The sequence below is a fragment of the Canis lupus genome, chromosome 9 (genome assembly GCF_011100685.1).
Source record: "Canis lupus familiaris isolate Mischka breed German Shepherd chromosome 9, alternate assembly UU_Cfam_GSD_1.0, whole genome shotgun sequence".
NCBI classification, from domain to species: domain Eukaryota; kingdom Metazoa; phylum Chordata; class Mammalia; order Carnivora; family Canidae; genus Canis; species Canis lupus.
In genome coordinates, this window is record NC_049230.1 from 17,274,603 (window position 1) to 17,297,620 (window position 23,018).

General features: G+C 54.6%; 1 protein-coding gene across 1 annotated transcript in view; it reads left to right on the forward strand.

Annotated features, from left to right (window-relative positions):
- MAPT (microtubule associated protein tau) overlaps positions 1 to 21,382 on the forward strand; it is a 46,269-nt gene extending 24,887 nt beyond the window's left edge. Inside the window, 5 exon segments of the mRNA NM_001110801.1 lie at positions 902 to 1,167; positions 12,495 to 12,587; positions 15,851 to 15,932; positions 17,259 to 17,371; positions 20,915 to 21,382. Coding sequence (NP_001104271.1) covers positions 902 to 1,167; positions 12,495 to 12,587; positions 15,851 to 15,932; positions 17,259 to 17,371; positions 20,915 to 21,130 — 770 coding nt within the window. The 3' untranslated portion in view covers positions 21,131 to 21,382.
- Positions 21,383 to 23,018: the final 1,636 nt, after the last annotated feature.

The following is a 23,018-nucleotide window of genomic DNA, read 5'->3' on the forward strand; positions in this document are numbered from 1 at the left end:
TAGTAACTGTAGGGTGTATGGGGCCCTGGGAAGTGCAGGATGGAAGCCTGAGAAGGAGCCCAGGACTGAGTCTGTTGGGGAAAGAGCAGCCCCAGCCGCCTTCCTGGAATTTTTGAAAGGTACAGGTTCCACCATGCATCAGTGTAGGGGGAAGGGAGTTCTCAGAGAGGTCAGGGCAGGGCAGGGCGGCCCGAGGTGGCATGGCTTGTGGCTTGTCTGGAGAGCTCAGGACAGGTGGACTCGGACGGAGCAGGCCTGCCATCCTGGAGCACACATACAGAGGGGCCGGGAAGGGGGTGCAGGGGGCTGCTGGGAAAGGGGCCTTCAACATGCTGAGTGGCTTAGAATTCACCCAAGGGGTAAAGGATCTAATAGATCCAACACAGGTGGCCCCTGGTCCTGTCACCATGTCACCTTTATTCAGGGAAAAGCCACACAGACTTGCACTTGAGTTTTCCAAAGCACATCTACGTGCATCCGTGCTTGGCCTCCCTCCCTGCAGCCACTGTGATCATTTCCAGGTTCCAGCTGAGACCCATAAGCTCAGAGAGGGAAAGTGACTCATCTGAGACCACATGGCTCATTGGACTCTGTGCCCTGACCCCAGGGCCATGGGGTAGTTGGTCCCCTCGGGAAAGGGTCTTTGGTGACCACTCTGTTGCTTCCCTGGGAAACGGAGTCTCTGTCCCTACACAACAAGGCCTGGAAGAAGAGACATTTCTCTAGAAATGAGACCAGGGGCAGCCTCCTGCTGGCTTAGCTGAGCTTCCTGACCTTGTTCCCACCTGCCTCACCAGCCCTGAGTCTGGGAGAGGGCCCTCAGGACGGGCAGCAGCCCCTGAGGCCTTTTCTAGCTCCCACTCACCCCAAGCACCGGCCTCACTGCCTCCTCTCTCTCCAGGTGAATCTGGAAAATCTGGGGATCGCAGTGGCTACAGCAGCCCCGGCTCCCCAGGCACTCCTGGCAGCCGCTCCCGCACCCCGTCCCTGCCAACCCCACCCACCCGGGAGCCCAAGAAGGTGGCGGTGGTCCGCACCCCACCCAAGTCGCCGTCTGCAGCCAAGAGTCGCCTGCAGACCGCCCCTGTGCCCATGCCAGACCTAAAGAACGTCAGATCCAAGATCGGCTCCACTGAAAACCTGAAGCACCAGCCAGGAGGTGGGAAGGTAAGGGCACACGCAGGGGTTGGCTGGGAGCGTGCTGGCCCCAGGACCCTGGGAGGAGGGGTGTGGGTCCCCCCACACCTGGGGCAGCACACAGCACCTGGGTCCCTCCTGGATCTCTTCAAGGAAAGACGGTATGGTTCAGTTCTGTCTTGGGGTCACCACCACGCCGTGAGCGCCCTGCTCAAGGGAGAGAAAGCACTGGTTCTTTCCTTCCCTGTTTGGTCTCTGCTGACCAGACAGTATCTGAGATTATGAGGTTGGTTGTTTCTCCATGACTTGAGGAGTTCTCAAAGTGGAGGCACCCACAGAGGTTCCCCAACCTGTCTTGCGTTTAGAACGTGACACGACCCATCTATAGGTGAGTGTCTCTGGCGATCATTGGACATTTACATTTTTTCAGGTTTCTCTCCAAGCCTTGGTTCTGGGAGAATTTGGGGGTGCTATTTTGAACAACTGTTCTTCAGGGCAAGTGAGTGCTCCGGAAACTGTTGGGTTTCCTAAAGGTGGAGAAACGTGAACTTCCAAAGGCCTAAGGTCACGTAACAGAAATGTATATTCTCACTGTTTTGGAGGCCAGAAGTCCAAGATCGAGGTATTGGCAGGCCTGGTTTTATGGAGGTCTCTTTGCTTGGCTTGTGGATCGCAGCCTTCTTGTGTCCTCACGTGGTCTTTTCTCTTGGTGCCTCTCTGTCCCAGTCTCTCCTTCCTGTCATATTGGATTATGGCCCACCTCTTTAAAGACCTGTCTTCAAATATGGTCCCATTCTGAGACAACGGGAGTTAAAACATCAGCATGTGAATTTGGGGGGACATAGTTCAGCCGCTAACAGCCTGCCCCACGTATCACCAGTTGTGGGGGGGGGGAGGTAGAGAAGGGAGAAGGGTGGAAGCTGTGGAGTAGAGAGGATCAAGACTCTGCTCTTAGGAGCACAGATATGTTGGGACTCCTGGGCTTGGGCCTTTTGGGGGGCAGTGAGCCTCCTGCTGTGCTGGGGGAACATTACAGAACCCAGAGCCAACATTTCCCTTTAATCAGTTGGAACCACTTGTCTCCTCCACAGCGGGGGCCCTTGTTACTCTTGATGTCACTCTTGGCTGGGGCCTGGGTCCCCACGAAGGGAGGGTGTCTCAGGGCTTTCTGTCCATGTTGGTGCCTTAACTGACGCCCTGTGCTTTGCTCCCCATGGAGCCTCAGAGCCTCCCCCTGGCCTTTCTCATCCTTGGGGCCCAAAGACTCCTGCCCATTTGGGAGGTCTGGGTGTGTCCCAGGGTAGATCCCTGGGGCTCATGGCCACTGGTCTTTGGTCCACAGGGTTGGCGCTGGGCCTGTGTTTACTTTTCTGTGGTGTTTGCCTTGGCTGCTCCTTGGAAAGATGCCTGTCTCATTCCAGAAGGGGCAGCTCTGGGGCAGTTGGGGTGTTGGCTTGAAATCGACCCCTCTGTGAGGCTTTGAGGGCCAAGGACCTGCAGAGAGGTTGTTGCCAAGGTGGTGGGATGTACCCACCGGCTTTCAGCACTGAGTGTTCCCTGTGGGCCCAATTTTCATAGCATAGAGGGACCATTTGCCCCTTGTTTTGAAAAAGGAAAAACAAAACCCCACACAGCCAGCTCTGCACCGACAAGAAGATTGTGTGGCTGTGACCAGTGTCTCATGACAACTCATTACTGTGAGAGGGAAACTCATCATCAGTATCCCCCAACCTGTGGGCTGTCACACACCAGCAAACGCCCACCTCTTCCTATCAGCCAGGCTGCACCCCCATCAGCCATGCTGCACCCCTGCCAGCCCAGGCTGCACCCCCATGAGCCCTGAGTTCCCCTGTGGTTGACTTGGCAAGTGTGGGCACCCCTGGCCCAGGTCCAGCGGTTCTGCAGAGAACCCAGTGCCAGGGCTAAGCATTTCCCACTGAGGACTCTTCTGGGGCCAGAATCTGCCCCCCACACCCGGGGTGCCCTATCTGTGGGGGAAGAGGAGTGTGGTGGATGGGGACCAGTGATCTGATGCTCAGAGAGGAAAGGGGGAAGGCGCCTCACCCCCATTTCCACCTCACCATGCTGGGTGCACACATATGTCCACATTTGCTGAAGGGTTAAAAAAGAGAGGGCAACTTTTTCAGGACTCTTTGGAGGAAGACACAGGGAAGTGGCAAAAGGAACAGGAGGAGCTTTCCTTAAGTCCCATGGAAAACTGAGAAAATTGTCTGAAACAAAGAAAATCTCAGCCTACCAGAGCTACACTAAATCTCCAGGGAAAATGAAGAGAAAAGAAACAGGAGGGACGCCTGGATAGCTCAGCGGGTTGAGCGGCTGCCTTCAGCTCGGGCCCTGATCCTGGGATCCTGGATCGAGTTCCGCATCAGGTTCCTTGCGGGGAGCCTGTTTCTGTCTCTGCCTCTCTCTCTCTCTCTCTCTCCCTGTGTCTCTCATGAATAAATAAAAAATCTTTAAAAAAAAAAAGAAAAAAGAAAAGAAACAGGAAAGAAGCGGCACATGGGATCCATGGAAAAATGCCTTTAAAGTGCCAGGACTAAGGTCTCCTGAGGTCTCCTCGAGATCCTGGGGGCCCTGTGCCCTCCCCTAGTGTCCCGCCTACAGTAAGCGCTCAGTTGGTGCTTATTTCGGCTGCAGAAGGAACAGCGCTGTGAGTCTGCAGAATAACACAGCCCCCTGAATAGCCGGTCATACTGAAGAAGGAGGAGCAAGAGGGTCCAGTTTGTAAACCTGCAGGGACCGAAAACCTCCGAGGATCAATGTAAATCAGTGGTTGGAAAAAAACGTAAAAGATCTGTGTTCTGTTGCTCTGTCCTTTGCTCTTAGTTTCATGATTTGCTACTATGAGCAGGGATTGCTTGAAGAGTCCAGAACAAAATTGTTCTTAAAGGAAAATGCTGGTAGTCACTCGGCCACTTTAACAGAACCAGCTGAATCCACCAAACGTTGCGGGGAGAAGGGAAGGAAGGCCAGCACCCCAGACCAGGCATGCCTGTGCCCCCCACCTCCCTGCCGCAGCAGCTCTCCTACCTGACTGCAAGACAATCACCTGGGGCTGGGATTCTTTTCAAAATCCTAGTGCCAGAGCCTTCCCCAGGCTCATTAGAATCTCCCGGGGAGCCTTCCCAGCTGTTCCCAACCTGCAGTCCCGGCTGAGACCCAGCATCCCCAGATTCTCACTTGCTGCTTCTGGCTTCAACTCTCTACTAGGGTCTCCTGTGCACCCTGGATCTGATGACTGATTTTCCTCTTGCAGTCCTAACCCTGTCCATTCTCAGATGCCAAGTACCTGCCTCCTCCATCAGCTCATTCCCAGCCCAAGCCACCCCCTGTGTCCTGCAGCCCTGCCCTGACTTTCTCCCAGCCCTATTCTTGGGTGGGGAGGTGTTCAGACACAGAAACAAAGAACCAGCATTCCAAACACATTAAAAAAAATAAAATAAAAAAAAAAAACTACCCACTGCAGGTGTAAGTGATGTGAAGTTGACATCCTTTCATCCTGAAGAGGGCACATCAGTACAGTACAGTCCTTTTGTACCTAAAGAAGGAATGTCCATAGTTTTCACAACTTCATTCTGCTAAACCAGTGATCTGTCAAAGGGTCTCCTTCCTCTGGATTCAGCTGAAGGTCATCTTGAGATCTTTGGGTCCCCGTAGCCTCACACAGAACAAGAGAAGTGCTTTGTACTCTAAAATCGAAGAAAGGAAGAAACCCAAAACTCAGAAAAAGCTTTAAGCACAAAAGTGTGCATTGAGTTTTATTTATAACTGCAAAACAAAACAGTTTAAATGCCTAACAATAGAGAGGTCATTAATGGTGGTGCCATACTATAAAATGTTACGTAGCCCATGAAAAATACCTTGAAAAAATTTTTTGTAAATATAAACATTTGTAAATGTTATACTATGAAGTCAAAATTAATAGTGTAGAAATATTCAGGTTTTGCCTACTACTGATATAAAAAGTTCACAGAGAAAATGAAACTATGACAAATGCCAGTGGTGGCTCATAGAGGTTGCATGTTTTTCCCTTTCCTCCCAAATTTTCTACAATGAATACATTTCTAATCAGAAAAACATGGATAGGAATACATTGTAACTGGAAGTGTAACAGTAGATGACAGAAAAGCAAAAAATAGAAGGGCATAAAAAGTCCATGTGATTGAGAAGGGAAATTTTAATTTTTTTAATTTTTAATTTTATTTTTTTTAATTTTTTTAAAAAGATTATTTGAGAGAGAGAGAGAGAGAAGGAGAGAAAATGTGAAACAGAGGGAGGGGCAGAGAGAGAAGCAAGCTGTTTGCTAAGCAGGGAGCCCAATGCAGGACTCTTGATGCAGGGATAGATCTCAGACCCCATAACCCTGAGATCATGACCTGAGCTGAAACCAAGAGTCGGATGCTTAACCTACTGAACTACCCAAGCAGCCCAAGAAGGGGAATTTTTAAATACCAGGAATTAAGCTGTATGATCGAAGATTTATCAGATGTTATGCCAAAAATCCATACAGTCTGTAAAGAAAAATACCTATAAATATAGGGAAAGAGCAGTTGCACTGGTCTGTTCCCTAACCTCAATGTCAAGTACCAGAACCTGATTGTGTACGTATCACCAGCATTACCACGAATACTTGGGAATTAAAAGGAAGAACGCCTTTTCCATGTGCACTGGTAACAAACACCATATGTCCTGTGGAGGTGCCCTCAAATTGAATTTGGAAGGAATTCATCATTTTAAATGCTTTTGTTATTTAAAAAAAGTGAAATGGCTGCAGCGTAGCAATTATGTTTTTAGTGAAGGGGAAAAAAGAATGCAAAAAATAAGAATGCTGGGGTGGCTCAGTGGTTGAGCGTCTGGCCCCGGGCGCGATCCTGGGGTTATGGGATTGAGTCCCACATTGGGCTCCCTGCAGGGAGCCCGCTTCTCCCTCTGCCTATGTCTCTGCCTCTGTGTCTCTCATGAATAAATAAAAATCTTTTAAAAAAATTGCAGAAGCAAAGGTAAAAGCAGAAATAAATTCAACAAACACAACCAGTGCAATAGGACATACAATAGCCCCCAAAGCTGGCTCCTTCCTCCTGTCCTTTGTTCATTCACTTGACATTTCTGGGGCATCTCTGAGTGCCAGGCTCTGTGCAGACAGTTCCTGTCCCTGAGCCTAGAGAAAAAGAGGAAAGAGGAGACAGGTTGGCCGGGGAAGGATATGCAGCGGACAGCAGCCACCACCATGGAGGGTCCCCACACTGAGGGTCACCTGTGTTATAGACTGTCACCCACGATGTGAAGTGTCACCAACAAGTCAGAGGAGACAGGACAGACCTTTTTGGGACCATCATCGGTCTTTGCAAGGAGAGGCCCCTGCACAGAGTGCTAGGTACATGAGGGCAGTACATGAGGGCAGTGCTAGGGCTGAATGAGGGCAGAGGGAAACTGCATCCTAGAGATGTCCAAACTAAAAGCAAAATAAAGCCAGAACTGGGGTGCCTGGGTGGCATCTGACTTCAGCTCAGGTCGTGATCTTGGGGTCCTGGGATGGAGCCCCATGTTGGGCTCTTCGCTCAGCGAGGAGTCTGCTTCTCCCTCTGTCCCTCCCCCTGCTCATGCTTGCTCTGTCTCTCTCAAATAAATAAAATCTTAAAAAAAAAAAAAAAAATCTAGAACTGGCACCAGCTGGGGTGGCCGCGGGACATGGGTTTAGGCTGGAGTTTTATTCATTTACACAAGATTTTGAAAGGCAGTGGTGAGGGCCCAGTGGGCTTAAGGCAACCGCTGAGCGCTCAGCAGCCCTCCTGTGGCTCAGTGGAGAGCACAGAGGGAAACCCGGGGTCCCAGGGGCCATCCAGGCTGCGAGAGACTGAGCTCAGGGCCAAGGCTGCCTGGTCAGAACTGGGCGGTGCTCGTGGCTGCCAAGGTTGAGAAAGTCACAGCCGGAGAAGGGCACAGGGGCCCAAACGTTGGAGGTGGCCTGGCTGGCTCTGAGAACATCCAGGCCAGTCGCTGGGTGATGCCAGGGCCCCGGGGAGGGCGGAAAGCAGCCAGGAGCCGGGACCCTCTGGGGCCTTGGGCTGCAATATTGCAGGAGGCCACAAGATGGCAGCAGAGCGCTGCGTCTAGCTCCACGCTGGTGCGCTGAAGACTGTATTTTTAAAATTCATTATGTGTAGTAACAAAGTCCCAGTTCTCATTTTTAAAAGCACGCATGTAGAACATTTATGTGGAGTAAGTTAAGTCCGTTTGTACCTGGGACAGTCTGCTTCTCCTGGATCAGGGCCAAGGACTCAACGGAACCTGAGCTGAGGGGCCAGGCCCTGGATGGCACCAGGCTGGGACCCTCTCCGGGGAAAGCCCTCTGGGCACCTCTCCCTGTGCACAGCGTCTGTATCTCCGATCAATCTGCTGTAAATACCATCATTTTAAAGATGCACCGGGTATGCTGACCCTAGTGGAGCCAAGTTGGGCCCAGCAAGCACCAGGGCATGCTAGAGACAGGCCTTGCCAGGGACAGCTGGTGGACGCTGGGCCAGTCTGGGAGCTCTTAGGGGGAGAACTGAGCCATCGGGAGCACCTCAAGAGCTCTGAGCCCACACAGAATCAGATCAAGGCCTGGGGAGCGTTGGGGCCACTTCAGGTCCTCAAGGAAATAGACCAAACCAGAGTGGAGCTGCCTCACCCCAGCTTCTCCTCCCGGATCAAACCCTGACCACAGGAATTTCTCCCTTGACTCTGAGTCCCCTGGATCAAAATTTGGAGCTTGGAAAACGTTGTTCTTTCCTTTGATGAGGATTTTCACTGTCTGCCCAGAGCCGAGGCTCAACATCATCCATGTTGCTCTAGCCAAGAAATTAAGTTTCAGGATTCTAGTTTCATAATGCCAACCCTTTTATCTCCCCTCTGTAAATCTAACACTCTGTAAAAAATGTTGACTTAAATTGCCAACTAACAGTAATTCAGGTCTGCTTTGTAAACATCCTTATGTCTGCTGCCAAAAACCACACACACACAAAAACTTGCTGCCTTTTTTGTGGGATCGGAATGAGAAAAAGCCACATTAAAAAAATTTCTACATATGTTGCAGATCTTGTTGCTTAATGTCACTAAATTCATTTGATGACTTTCTTAAATGGATTAGTTCAGAAAACGAGGTTATGTTCCTTGCAAACCTGGTAAGTTTTCTTTGTCAGATATTTATGTTGCTCATCATGTTTCCCTTTTTGCCTTGGCTTCCAGGAAGCTCAGGGTTAAGTGTAATGACCAATCTAATTGTCATTCCTGATGATCTCTCCTTCTTTTACCATTATCCTTTTAACTTTGTTGTTTTAGTATTGTGTGTGTTTGCGTGTGTGTGTTTTCTCAGATTAAACTGCTCCAGTTCCTTGGTGAAGCAGGCGAGTCAGCGTCTGGGACGCTGGTAGAAAGTAGTGATCTGGGCAGCCTGGGTGGCTCAGCAGCTTAGCGCCACCTTTGGCCCAGGATGTGATCCTGGAGACCCAGGATCGAGTCCCACATCGGGCTCCCTGCATGGAGCCTGCTTCTCCCTCTGCCTCTCTCTCTCTCTCTCTCTCTGTCTCTCATGAATGAATAAATAAAATCTTAAAAAAAAAAAAAGAAAGAAAAGAAAAAGAAAGTAGTGATCTCCGCAGAAGGAGTTCAGGTCCCACTCCTTAAAATCTGAGGGTGGCATGAACTAAATCACAGACATTGTACAGAGGGGTGGTAGGAAGCCCCTGAGAAACAGTGTGAGAAAGCCTGGCCCACTTGCTGCTCCTGCTCAAGCCTGGATGGAGGTGAGGTCACTGCATCTCCTCGCTAGCAGGAGAGAATTTCAGTGTTAACCAAGAGAGAGTGTTGTTTGTACTTGGTGTATGAGACACCCGGGTTGAGGACAGCTGGGGTGAGACTTTGTTGTCACAGAGCTAGCCTGTAGTTAATGCCACTGATCTGAGAAGGTCGCTGAACTCTCTGGGCCTCAAATGGCCTCTTCGTCACTAAATTGGGGGCATGGCAGATGAGGATGATGATGTGGAATTAGGTATTTACCCAGTTTCATTTGTTTGTTTGTTTTTAAAGATTTTATTTATTCATGAGAGACACAGAGAGAGGCAGAGACACAGGCAGAGGGAGAAGCAGGCTCTCCACAGTGAGCCCAATGCGGGACTCGATTCCAGGACCCTGGGATCACACCCTGAGCCAAAGGCAGACACTCAACCACTGAGCCACCCAGGTGTCCCTGAGCGGTGGTTTTTACATTTAAAAATCAGAGAAGAGGGGCGCCTGGGTGGCTCAGTCAGTGAAGCATCCGATTCTTGATTTCAGCTCAGGTCATTATTGCAGGGTTGTGAGATCGAGTCCCACATTGGGCTCTTTCCATGCTGGGCATGGAGTCTAAATTAGGTATTTACCCAGTTTCATTTGTTTGTTTGTTTTTAAAGATTTTATTTTCGAGTCCCACATTGGGCTCTTTCCATGCTGGGAATGGAGTCTGCTTTAAGATTCTCTCTCTCTCTCTCTTAAAAAAAATTAAAAAATAAAAACCAGAGAAGAAATGACAGAGTCTATAGAGATATAAACATTTGTAGAAAAAAAAATACATCTACCAGTGAAAAGGAGGCAAAGGGCCAACCTTGTAATAATAATTTTAAAGATGCAGAATAAGCCAACAATGCAGTCCCATTTATTTTGTCAAAGAAGGCAAACCACGTCTTTAAATGCCCGATGCTGGTAGCCATGTGGTAAAATTGACTTTGTTGATGGTGTTCATGGGGTAACTTAATCTGACCCTTTTAGAAAGCCACTTGGAGAATTGTATTGAGAATTTTTAGAGTATTTATAACTTTGACCCAGAAATTCTACCTCTGGGACTCTGCTATGAAAATAATTCACAGTATGGAAAGAACTCCTTGCAGAAAGATGTTCACGGTGAGGCAGTTTCTGTTATTTAAGATGAATATCGAAAAAATAAGTAAATAAAATAAAATAAATATTGGATCCCACAGATATCACAAAATATGACATATTATTTAAAACAATGTTCCTCATGACTGTAGGCAAGACAAATGCTTAGATGATGGTACTTGATAAAGATATGGAAGCGTACCTAAAAAATTACTACCATTTGTAGGTACATGATGGTAGTTTTATAGATATGTGACTTCAAGGGAACAAAACAGAATGTGATTGTGGTTGTGTTAGGGTGATAGGAAAAAGAAATTTTTGAAATCTGGTTTTCAAAATCAATGTTATGTCACTTTTATTTTTTTATGATTTTATTTATTTGAAAGAAAGAGGGAGAGGGAGAGCGTATGAGAAGGGGCAGAGGCAGAGGGAGAGGGAGAAGCAGACTCATTGCAGAGCACAGAGCCCTATATGGGGCTCAATCCCAGGACCCTGGGATCATGACATGAGCCGAAGGCAGACACTTAATCCAGTAAGCCACCCAGGTGCCCCTGTTATATTATTTTTCTAATGAGAATTAAAAAAAAAACTAAAGGAACATAAAAAAGGAATGAAAAAGGTGGGGTAGGTGTGTACTTAATGGGTACTTAGATCCAGACCAGTAAAATTGAGGAAAACAATGGGATGGGGTCCAAGACAGGATTACCTTGTTTTTATTTTGTCAGGCTAAGGACATCTAAAAATGATAACTATATAACTATCTGATAGATAAATGATAACTATATATGCTATCTATGCAATTTAATAACTAACAATTTAATAAAGGAAAGGCCATTTTAACACCAAAAAGTAAAATGGAGGGGATCCCTGGGTGGTTCAGCGGTTTGGTGCCTGCCTTTGGCTCAGGGTGAGATCCTGGAGTCCCGGGATGGAGTCCCATGTTGGGCTCCCTGCATGGAACCTGCTTCTCCCTCTGCCTGTGATTCTGCCTCTCTCTCTCTCTCTATCATAATAAATCTTATAAATAAATAAATAAATAAAAAAATAAATAATAAATAAATAAATAAATAAATAAATAAATAAATAAATAAATAAATAAATCAATCTTAAAAAAAAGTAGGGCAGCCCCGGGTGGCCGCAGCGGTTTAGCGCCACCTGCAGCCTGGGGTGTGATCCTGGAGATCTGGGATCGAGTCCCACATCGGGCTTCCTGCATGGAGCCTGCTTCTCCCTCTGCCTGTGTCTCTGCCTCTCTCTCTCTGAATAAATAAATAAATAAATCTTTTTTTTTTTTTAAAGTAAAATGGACAAATTTTGCTATCTTGTCCTCATTTCCTCATTTCGCAGAGGACCTGTAACCCCTTGATGGCTGTCTCTGGCTCTTGGGTCAGAGTTTGGGACCCTTCTCCCCGCCATTGAGCCAGGCCAGAGCTCTGGGACCCTCCCCCCCAAGCCCAGCCACAGCCACCCTGAGTCCCCTGAGTCTCCCGAGCAGTGGCCACCACCTGGTGTTCACAAAGGCCACAATGCAGGTGTTGGTGACATTTGCAGAATTTCAGGGAGCAGTGCTGGCTCTGAGTGGGGAACCCCAGTTGGTGGCTGTTCTCTGTGCTGAGCAGAAAGTCAGGCACTTTGTTTTCAAGCAGGGAGCTCGTGCTGGGAAGGGCACCCGGGTTAAGATGGCACCACTGCTCTAGCAGACAAGACAGAATCTTCCAACTGCCCTTCTCTGTGCTCTGATGGTCTGGTATTTCAGTCTTTTTTTTGTTTTGTTTTTTAAGATTTTTTTTTTTTATTTATTCATGAGACACACACACAGAGTGGGGGGGGGGGCAGAGACAGGCAGAGGGAGAAGCAGGCTCCATGCAGGGAGCCCTGACGTGGGACTCATCCCCGGACCCCGGGATCCCACCCTGAGCCACCAGGCATCCCGGGGGTCTGGGATTTAAAACACAAAACCAAAATCTGCAGGTGATGATTCTTTCAGTGCCTCCCAGGCTTGAGGACCGCCACAGAGAGGTCTCGTGACGGTTCAGGCAGGCCTGGCAGGTGTGTGAATGAGGACACGGATGGGACCTTTTATTTATTTATTCATTTACATAATTGAGCACATTTCACTCCATCCCAACCTGGTGGACACTCAGCTGCGGTTTACAGACCTCAGATGTGCTCTGGGGGGGCCGGGACGGGGGGATTCGCGTGATGCGAATTGCCTCCCGAGGATGTGCTTTATAAACCCAGTGTTGTAAGGTGGCGCCCACCCCCGTCACTCGGTTCTGGACGGTCCCCTGGGGCAGCTCCCCCGGGAAGGTGTGACTCTGGCCTCCTGCCCTCAGCCTGGCGCCTCCTCTCCCCGCCCTGAAGCCACAAAGGGGAGTTTGTGAGTGCAGAGCGGATGGAGCTGGGTGTGGTGTGTCACTCATCCTTTTTTCTGGCTATCAAAGGTGCAGATAATTAATAAGAAGCTGGATCTTAGCAACGTCCAGTCCAAGTGTGGCTCAAAGGATAATATCAAACACGTGCCAGGAGGCGGCAGTGTGAGTACTTTCACACTTTCCCTGCGCCCTTCTTTGATTCTGGTTTGTAAGAAGTGGCATGAGTGTATATATTTGCGAGACATTGCAGAGAATAAACCATTCTCCGGTTCAGGGTCCAGCTGTGTCCCCAGTACCTGTAGCCCAGGCTCCCCCATAGCTGTGCCCACTGTTCTCGGAGGAGCGCCCCAGCATCTGGGGGTGCCCGTGGCCTGTGCAGGCTGCAGGGGCAGGATAGGGAAGATGACCGAGCCTCTCTCTGACCCAAAGCCGGAGGCCGGGTCCGCATCGCATAATACCCTGGTCGACGAGACCCGACAACCCGACAACCCGCACGGGCTCCTGGAAGCCCCGTGGGAGGTTGGGCTGAAGGTGGCGGCACCCGGCCCTGGGCTGTCACCTTCCCCATCCGCAGGGCAGGCTCACTTTGACGGCTCTGTAGACGGCTCTGGCGCATCTGTTCTGATGAGCGGACACAAGGTCTACTGTCCTACCTCAGGGCAGCAAAGGTCCAGTCTCTGCCCACGTTTGTGTCCCGCGTTGGCAAGGGCTGAGCACATTCCTCGGCCTCGGCTCGGGGGTAAAACCTGCCGCACCCGGCAGAGACATCGATGCCAGAGAGCCCACGCGTGACCAGGGGGCCCTGCCTACAGCCGTTGGGAGTTGACCAAGAAATCTTGCTGTGCACCCCTTTAAATTTGGCCTCCTCCCAATGTCTTGGGGACCCCTGGTATCCCCAGCGGGTGCGAGCCTGAGATTTGGGGCTGGCACCCTCACTGCTCACCTACTGACCCCATCTCTGCCGCCACCCTCCCAGAGGGGACATCCTGGGGCTGGCTCCCCCTCTCTCCAGCCCCCTCCCGCTCCCCAGCCACATCCAAGCGGGAGGGTCGAGCCCCTCCGAGGCCCACCCCTGGGTGGGGGGACGGTTTCTGAGAGCAGGTGTCTCCACCTCTGGCTGGTGGTGGCAGGGCTGGCCCTGGGGTACTGGGGGCTCTGTCCCCAGAACACGCCCAGCCTGGGCCCCACCTCTGCGTCCAGCCCCAAGGGTTTATTCTCGCAATGTGCTGCTGCCCTGCCGCTGAGCCCTCTGGTCCCCGGGAGGGAGCAACGTGTGCTTCCCCGGCGGCTGCTGCATGGCGCTCCAGTCACGCTTCCTCACCAGTGTCTGCTCAGCGTCCCCTGTGTGTCCCCAGTCCCTGCCCTCCTGTCCCGCTGCTGCTGCCACCGGGAGGAAAGAGCAGGTGCGCCCACCCCCGTGGGCTCCAGGCCGAGTGTGGCTGCTGTTGCAGCTCTGACTCCGGGTGCTCTGGTGTCACTGCAGACCTGGCTCTGGCCAGAGAGGGAAGGCCACGTGCTCTCCGGTTTAACTCCGGTCTGGCGGGCTGGTGGAGGTTGCACGGGGAGGCCTCGGCTGCGCAGTCCGGGGGCGCAGACAGCAGCTCCTTCGGGCGTGAGCTGGGCGCAGACCGAGCGCTCCCACTGCTGCTGCCAGGGCCCAGGACGTCAGGGGACTTCCTCGGGCACGTCCTGTCTGTCCTGCACTCTGCCCTTCAACGGCTAGCCTCTCTGACCTGGCGAAGAGCCACAGGGTTTCTCAGGCTGGCCCTGAGCATTGTCCTTGGCGAGTGGCCACTGCAGGTTTGCAGTAGGAGCCTTCGCAGAAAGCTCTTCTCCTGGTGGAAGGTGGTGGGGTTCCAAGCACCCGCGTGATGTCAGCTTCAGGTGTCTTGGGGGCTCCGGACCCCTGGCCTGGGCCACAGCCTCTGGTGTATGGCTCTGCTTTCCCTAGCCTGGTGGTGACTCCCCCACAGGCAGACTGAGCTCCTTGTCCATCTTGGGACACTCCCCACCTCGTGGCTGGCTCTGGGCTCCACTCCAGGGCCTGGCCCCCTCCCTCCCCAGCCTCCAGGCCACCTGACCTCCCGGCCTGGCTCCTACCCTCAGGCCATCCTTTTCCCTCTGCCTTCCCACATTCCTTCCTCCTCCACACCCTGTTACCTCATCCAGGCTTGGGGCGGAGAAGGAAGCCTGGGTTACATTACTTCCCTCTGGCTCATCCCAGGAAGGGCTCCGTGGCCCCTTCCCACCTCTCTGCCCGGTGCCTGGCCCGGAGCCCTCTTTCTCGCAGACCTGACTCCCAGAGTCCTTCCTTCCCCACCTGCTCACCCTCACGGGGTGAAGGCTGCCTCCTGTGCACTCCCCTCGCCTCACCCCACACACCCAGGCCGTTGCCTGTCGCCCTCAATCAACTGTCCATCAATAAACAAATGCCAGCATGATTTTAATTAATGAAAATCATCTGGAACTGTTCCAGACGATTTAGACAGAAGTAGATCTCCCTCCTTCTTTTCTGGTTCTCTGGCTCCAGGCCATCTCTCTCCTGAGTAACTCCAGGGCAGGGAGTGGTGACTGGCCTCTTGTTCCCACAGGTGGCCTCACAGGTGGCTGCTGGAGGCTCTGGGAAGGGTCCCTTGGTGACCATCCAGGGACCCCCCCCCACCAGCTATGGCTTTGGTGGGCCGCGCGGGGACTGTCACTCCTCTCTGGAGGGTGGGCGGCGCAGCCAAGCCCCCTGCTGGTTCTGGGGAGCCTCCCCTCCCTGTGTGTGTCCGTGTGCTCCCACTCACCAGACTGACCCATGGGTTCCATCTCCTCCTGTCGCTTTGCTCCTGGGGCTAAAGAACTGAAATGTCCAGGACACTGTGTGTCCAGGCGCCAGCTGGCTCCTGCCTCCGAGCTGCCAGAGTGCTCGGGCCCTGCTCGCTGACCGCCACTCTCGCCACGGAGCGGGCTTTGCGAGGCTCCCCGGGGAGCAGGCGCAGCCACCGTCGACTCCTCGGGGCCCAGCCACCAGCAGACACAAGCTTCCCGGCTTTTCCAACGAGGTTTCCAGAATGTCGCACTAACGGATCGCGTGGTCCCTTTCTTGTGTCCACTGAGTGTGATGTCCGTTCCATGTCGGGGAAAGCGTGGCTCTTTGCAACCAACGGGGTGGGCCCTGCGCAATGACAGACTCTCTGCTCCCCCCGGGGGACGCACGGAGGGCACGCCAGGCCCCTAGTTACTTCGTGAGGTCCCCGCTGCCCTGGGCAGGGCCGGTGCAAGCCCAAGCCCAGTTTCCCACGGTGCGGAGGGCGTGCTCCTCGGGCGACAGGAAGCCGTCCTGAGGGCCGGAGCTGCACAGCTGCTTCTCGCACCGGGACGCCCACGATGAAATCATCCTATTTTGTTCTTTGTCTCCCGCTGTCTTCTCTCACCTCCAGGTGCAAATAGTGTACAAACCAGTGGATCTGAGCAAGGTGACCTCCAAGTGCGGCTCATTAGGCAACATCCATCATAAGCCAGGTAGGCCTTGCAGAAGGCAGGGAGGCCGGAGGCGGGGGGTGGGCAGCACCGGGACTGGGCCGGGTGGGGGGTGCTTTCTACTAAGGTGGCTGGGAAGGATCTGGGGGGCCGGCTGATGAGGGGAGCATCGCAGGGGGAGCTTGCCGGCCCTGGGACGGGCGGCTGCCCTGTCTCCTCCCGAGCGGGCACCGCGCTGGCCAGGGCTGAGTGAGGAGGGAGGGCGGACGCTGCTCCGGGCCCCGAACTCGTGGTTCTCCGGGTGGGTGCATGTGGGGAGGGCCCGATCTGGCTCCCGAGGCTGGCTGGGGACTGTTCCGGTTTGGCCCGCAGCCAACGTGGGAGACGCCTCACCAACTGCACCAGCCGTTGCCAGGCTCCTGCTGTGACTCTGTTTCAGCAGAAAATGCCCTTGGAGCTCTGCCCTGCTTGCCTCTCTCCTCCCCACCCGCACCCCGAGGAGCCCCGAGCTACCTGCAGGCCTCTCGGTGGTGATGGCAGTGTTCTAGACCTGCTCTGTCCCGTATGGTGGCCGCCACCCCCACGTGGCTGTTGAGCACTGGAAACGTGGCCAGTGCAGGTGACGAAATGAACTACTTTTATTTAATGGAAAGTGGTGGGGCCGGTGGGGCCGCTACCATGATGGCCCAGCGCTGATGGAGCCCAACACCCCCTGCCCCTGGGAGTCCCGAGCAGCGACTTCTGCCCGAAGCCTGGTTCAGGCTGGGCGGCGAGAAGGCAGGTAGAAACGGAAGCCGGGGATGGGTGTCGTCATGTTCTGGCTTCCCTGGGACACGTCGTGGGAGTCTTTAGTCTCTCCCAGTGAAAACCATCCCTCGCCTGGTGCCACCATCCTACTACTGTGAGCAGCTTTCTTGGGTAGCTTTGTCCTTTCTCCAGAAAGGAATGCTGTCGGTCTCTTCCTTGAGCTGTGTCCCCTGCACTGGGGCGCGGCACCCGGTGTCTGAGGAGGGAGGAGGGTCAGGGCCCTTCCTTGATTGCGGTGCATTTTGCCATTTAGCTTCATCCTGAGATCTTGCAGGGCTGTGGCTTGCAGGAGGTTGACGCAGAAAGACTTCCCTCTTTGGAAGCCAATCAGTTTAGAGTGTGGAAGGGTTCCTCTTGGACCGAGCTGTGCATTAACGAAGGAGGAAGAATTTGTCGAGCAAATATTTGACACCCAGCTTGATTAGAGAGGCGGAGCAAACTGCCGTCAGGCCCTCTGCAAGGTCTTGCTTGTGCCCAGAACACCTTCCAATGAAGGCTGGGTCTCCCTGGCATCACCGGCTCCGCCCTCCCTCAAGGCGCCCTGCGTGCGTTGTGTTTCAGGAGGCGGTCAGGTGGAAGTCAAATCTGAGAAGCTGGACTTCAAGGACAGAGTCCAGTCGAAGATCGGGTCCCTGGACAACATCACCCACGTCCCTGGCGGAGGGAATAAAAAGGTAAAGGGGGCGGGGAGGCAGCTGCGTGGCTGTGGCTGTGAATGGAGCGGGGTGGACAGTCTGGCGCAGCGTTCCCGGGAAGGAAAGCTCAGGGGCCTGCGCTGATCAGCTTGATGTGGATTCTCAGCAACCAGGTCCGTGAGTCTTGACCTTCGCTGCACGTTGCAGACACCTGGGAATTTTACCAGATTTGGTGCCCCTCCCCCGCCCCACCCCAGAGATTCTTACTGGGCACCTGGAGTTTCTTTCCCCTTTTTAAAAAAATTTAAATTTGATTTGCCAACGTGTAACACCCAGTGCTCATCCCATCACGTGCCCTCCTTGATGCCCGTCACCCAGTCACCCCATCTCCCAGCCCCCTCCCCTCCAGCGACCCTTTGTTTCCTAGAGTCAGGAGTCTCTCATTGTTTGTCTCCCTCTCTAATTTTTCCCCACTCGGTTTCTCTCCTTTCCGTTATGGTCCCTCTATTTCCTGTATTCCCCACATGAGTGAGACCATATGATAATTGTCTTTCTCCGACTGACTTATTTCCCTCAGCATAATACCCTCCAGCACCCTGGGCTTCTAAAGCCCCCAGCTTCCAGGCCCTTAAAGGTGAGAGTCACTGTCCTCGGTGATAGCAGGATGGCCCTGTGGTTGGCAAGCGTCCACAAAAGGAGGCAGCCAGCCCCAAGGCCAGCCCCAGTGCACCACGGGCAAGTCATGGGAACCTAACCTGATTTTCTAAATGGGTCACTAGGCATTAGAGCAAAACAGTGACGCTGAAATCCAGGTTCCTGCAGAGCCCCTGCCTGTCTGGCGCGGAAATGTCCTTGGGGAGGCTGCCGGACGGTTGAGGCCCTGGGCCATCCCCGCAGGTTCTGGAGTCTCCCAGGGTCTCACCCTGTGAGCCTGAGGGAGGGGGACATGAGTGCACGGGTGGCCCTGAGCAAGCTCCCTCTGGGCGCATCACAGGATGTGGGCTGGTGGCCGCACTTCTCTTTTGCAGAAATGCAGCCAAAGTGCCCCCAGGAGGGTTCACAGCAGCCGTGAAGTTCTGGAAAGTGGCTCATTTTTCAGTTTGCGGTGCCTCCCAGCAGCCGACAGAGCAGGAGTGGAAGGAGAAGGAGTATCCTCTAGCTTCCCAGAATGGGCACGGGCTCTGGGACCCAGCCCAGCAGGAGAAAGGGTGCTGCCTCAGGTGGCCCAGCTGGTTGGAGGTGGCAGCTGTCACCCCTGCTGGGCGGGGCCAGGAAGCCCCAGGGCTTGCAAGTCACCACACCTCCCACCTCCCGGCACATGCTGCCGCCGCTCTTCGCCTGGCCTCCTTCTCAACAGACACACCCCGTGTTGGGTTTGAGGTGAAAGCCCAATGGTGCAGTTTGGGAGATGCACTTGCTGGGTTGGTCTTACAGCAGAGGCTGCAAACTCAGGCCCGGGGACAGACCTGATCCCCAGCCGAGCTCCCCGACAGCTGTGGGCTGGCGCGGAGGACAAGGTATGGGGCTGTGGATGACCTTGCGACAGTGCCCCATGCGGCCCCTCGACCCCAAGGTGGACCTGAAGTGGTTCCACAGACTCAGCTTCCAAGGTGCAGGAATATTTCTCAGCGCCTGGGTCCCTTGTCAGAGAGGGCCCGGGAGGCTGCGTACCTCAAGGGAAGTGGGGAAGGGCCCAGTTCTCTGCGACTGTGGAGAAGGTTCTCTGCAAAGGCCCAGCCGCTCTGCTAGCTTCTGTCACCTGCCCCTCCCTGGTTTAAGGCCTCGGCATTGGTGACTTCCTGGGTGAGGGAAGGTCTCCACCCATCTCTAGAAGCTTCTATGTCCTAAAGAAAGCTTTGGGCTTGACTCGCTTGGAGGTGTGATCCTGGGCAGGATGGGCAAGTGCTCTCAGCTCATCCTTCCACAGCAAAATGGACAGAACTATCCACACGCCAGGGTGGTGGGGAGATCCAAACGAGACCATGTTCTAGAAGGTTCCTGGTACTCTGTAGCCGTCTAAGAATGTTAGGCCTGAGTGTGAACTTCTATTTTATTTTATTAAAAAAGATTTTATTTATTTATTCATGAGAGACACACACAGAGGAGAGAGAGAGAGAGAGAGAGAGAGAGAGAGAGAGAGAGAGAGAGAGACAGGCAGAGGGAGAAGCAGGCTCCACGCAGGGAGCTGGATGTGGGGACTCCAAGCTCTATCCTGGGACTCCAAGGTCACGTCCTGGGCTGAAGGTGGCGCTAAACCGCTGAGCCACCCGGGCTGCCCGCTGAACTTCTATTTTAACTCCCCTCTGTGCTGGCTCACCCTGCCCATCGCTCAAAGGCACTGTCCTGATCCCAGAGCGCCCCTCGTATTCAGCCCCCCACTTCCTGATGTGTGGAGCAGTGGAGCACGGGACCCCTGCTGCCTGAGCTCCTTCCAGTTTGGGAGATTTGGGGACATTCCCAGGACCTCTTAAGAACAAAGCTTTTACAAGACACTAACATTAATGTTCCTATCAAAGCTTACGTCCCAACGGCCTTTCAAATACAGCGATATGGCGAGGTTCTTTTTGCAAAGCAATGAACCAAAATGGACAGAATAAGCGTAGAGCTTAAATGGGAGCCTCGGCTTCTCTCTCCACCCACATCCAAGCCCCCTGCAACAGGGGCTCCTTACCCAGGCCCACGGACCTCTGAAGTCGCGTGGAAGACCCGTGGGTGGTGAGCACACGTGTATACATTTTCCTGGCTTCCCCAGACGCGCAGCGGGCCCAGGGCTTCGTCCGCCACCCGGGGGCTCATCAGGAATTGTTATGAGCTGCTCACGCCTCTGGCAAATCCTCCCTGAGTGTCCCGGGCATCCGTGGAGCCAAGACCTCCGGACCCCTGATTATGTCATCACTTCTCTACTTGAGAAAGGACTTGATCACGTCAGGATTTCTAGCGCACCTGCCGGCGCGGCGCACAGTCGCTGCCACCTCCAGTCCTTGGCAGCGGCCGGGGAGGAACGCGTGGGCTCCTGGCTGGCGCGCAGCCACTCGGGGGATGGCCCTTCCTCTTCTCCGGCGTCTCCTCCACGCTTCAGCGTGAAATGATGCACACACGAGGTTATTCATTCAGACACGGTGATAGCGTGTTTGTGATAGCGAAAGACGGGGACCGCGGGCGTAGCCATCCACCGCCGTGGGGGAGCAGGTGCATTTTGGCCCGTGGCCGTGGAATACCGTGCGCCCGTCAGCTAGCATCGGGGACAGCGGGTACTGACAGCAGGAGGTATTAGGTCGAAAGCCCAAAGTGTAAATAAAGCACGTGGATATGGTTACTGTGTGGATTAAACATACACGCACGGTGGTTTTTACGTACCCACTCGCCTGCTCTGGAAGGGTGCCCGAGAAACCAACCATGGTCACTGCGTCGGGAGAAGGGGAGTGGGTGGCCGCCAGGCAGGTGACAGAGGAGCCCTGTGCAGGTGTTCTCTCGGGGAAGGCGATCCCACGGTCCCCCCGCCGCGGCCACCACGGCTCCCTCCCACCCAGGCCCATGGCCTTCCGTGCCTTGACTCACCCCCCCTTGCCTCCTCTCTTCCAGATCGAAACCCACAAGCTGACCTTCCGTGAGAACGCCAAAGCCAAGACCGACCACGGGGCGGAGATCGTGTACAAGTCGCCCGTGGTGTCCGGGGACACGTCTCCGCGGCACCTGAGCAACGTGTCCTCCACGGGCAGCATCGACATGGTCGACTCGCCCCAGCTCGCCACGCTAGCCGACGAAGTGTCCGCCTCCCTGGCCAAGCAGGGTTTGTGATCAGGCCCCCGGGGCGGTCAATGATCGTGGAGAGAAGAGAGTGTGGAAAAAAAAAGAATAATGATCTGGCCCTTCTCGCCCTCTGCCCTCCCCCAGCTGCTCCTCACAGACCGGTTAATCGGTTAATCACTTAACCTGCTTTTGTCGCTCGGCTCTGGCTCGGGACTTCAAAATCAGTGACGGGAAAAAGCAAATTTCATCTTTCCAAATTGATGGGTGGGCTAATAATAATAAAATATTTTTAAAACAATTTAAAAAGATGGCCACACCCAACCTTTCCTTGGGCAATTACTTTTGATTCTTTTTTTTTCCCCCCTCTGAGTAGAAGGGGGAGGAGAGGCTCTGAAAGCTGCTTCTGGGGAATCTCAAGGGACTGGGGGTGCCCCTGCTTTGCCCCATCGGGGATGGGTGGGGGGGTGGGGGGGTGGTCACAGAGGCAGCGGCAGCAACAAAGGATTTGAAACCAGGTGCCTTGTTGGAGCCGTGGGCCGACGTCAACCTTGGGGTGGGGGTGGGGGCGGGGGCGGGGGGTGGGGAGCCCCGGGAGAGGCTGGGGGGAGGGGGGAAGGGGACTCAGTGGGGAGGAGCCCTGCTCTCTGCCTGGAAGGGCAGCAGGAAGGGCAAACTGCCTCGGCTGCCCGCAGCAAACTGGGACCAAGTGGCCTCGGGCGCTGGGTGGCCCGGGTCCGCTGCGGGTCAGTGTGCGCCCCCCGGGGCACCTGCGGGGGGGGGGGGGGAGGGGGCTCCAGGCCCCCCTCCGAGCTGGGAGCAGGGGCGGTGGTGGGCGGCGCCCTGCGGATCACTTCCTCCGAGAGGACTGACCCTGTGTCCCCAGTGCTGGCCTCCTTCTCCTTCCCTGCAGGGTGGGGGTCCTGAGCTGAGGGGCTTCCCTCTGCCCCGCGGAAGCCCCGTTTTGTTGAGTTCTGAAGGTTGGAACTGCAGCCACGATTCTGGCCACCTCACAGACCTGGGACTTTAGGGCTAACCCGTTCTCTGTAAGGACTCGTGCCTCGTGGGGACACCCGCCCACCCCCGGCCTGGGCCTCCGGCGTCTCTGGGAGGTGGGCCCCGAGCCTCCTGCCCCCCAGGGCCACCGCAGCCACCTGTCTGCCCCCCGCCCCACCCGCCAGGCCGTGTGTCTGCCTTGCGGAGCCCAGTCACTGCCGTCCCCTCATTACGTCACTGTCCCGAGTTCCCGGCCTCACCACGCCCCTTCTCGGCCACGGACCTTGTTTGGATGCAGGAGGCACCTGCTCTCCACTAGGGGTAACTGAGTGAAGGCAAAGCCCGGCACAAGGTGCGACCTCGGTCTCTACTCACCCTCTGGTGTGTCCCCCACAACGAAGCTGCGACCTCACTCAGGTCCTGACCCCCCACGTCTCCTCACTGCCGGGCCGGGGTGGGCTCGGCAACGCCTGTTCACGCGGAGAGCCTCTTCCTCCCAGGCCTGGGCCGCTCGGAGCTGGGCTGGCAGCAGGTCGGCTGTTCCGCTTCCAGAGGTGGCGGGGGGCAGGCCGCGGGGTCCCCAGGGCAGCGCCGCCCCGCCCCTTGCCCAAGCCTGTGACTGCCAGCCCCCCGGAGCCCGCCCCGAGATGGTCCTGCCCGCGGAGCAGCCGAGCATATACATAGCCGTCCCCTCCCCGCCCGTCTGCACCCTGTCGCCTCGTAGTCGGATCTGTCTGCTTATGCTTGGATTCACCAGAGTGACTATGATGACGAAAAGGGAAAAAAGGACGCATGTATCCTGAAATGCTTGTGAAGAGGTTTCTAACCCACCCCTCGGGGGCCGGGATGTCCCCCACCCCCGCCCCGGGCCGCTGTGCCTCCGCCCTGCTGCGGCCTCCCGACTGGAAAGGCTCCCCCAGCATCCGGGACCGGCGGACCCGGG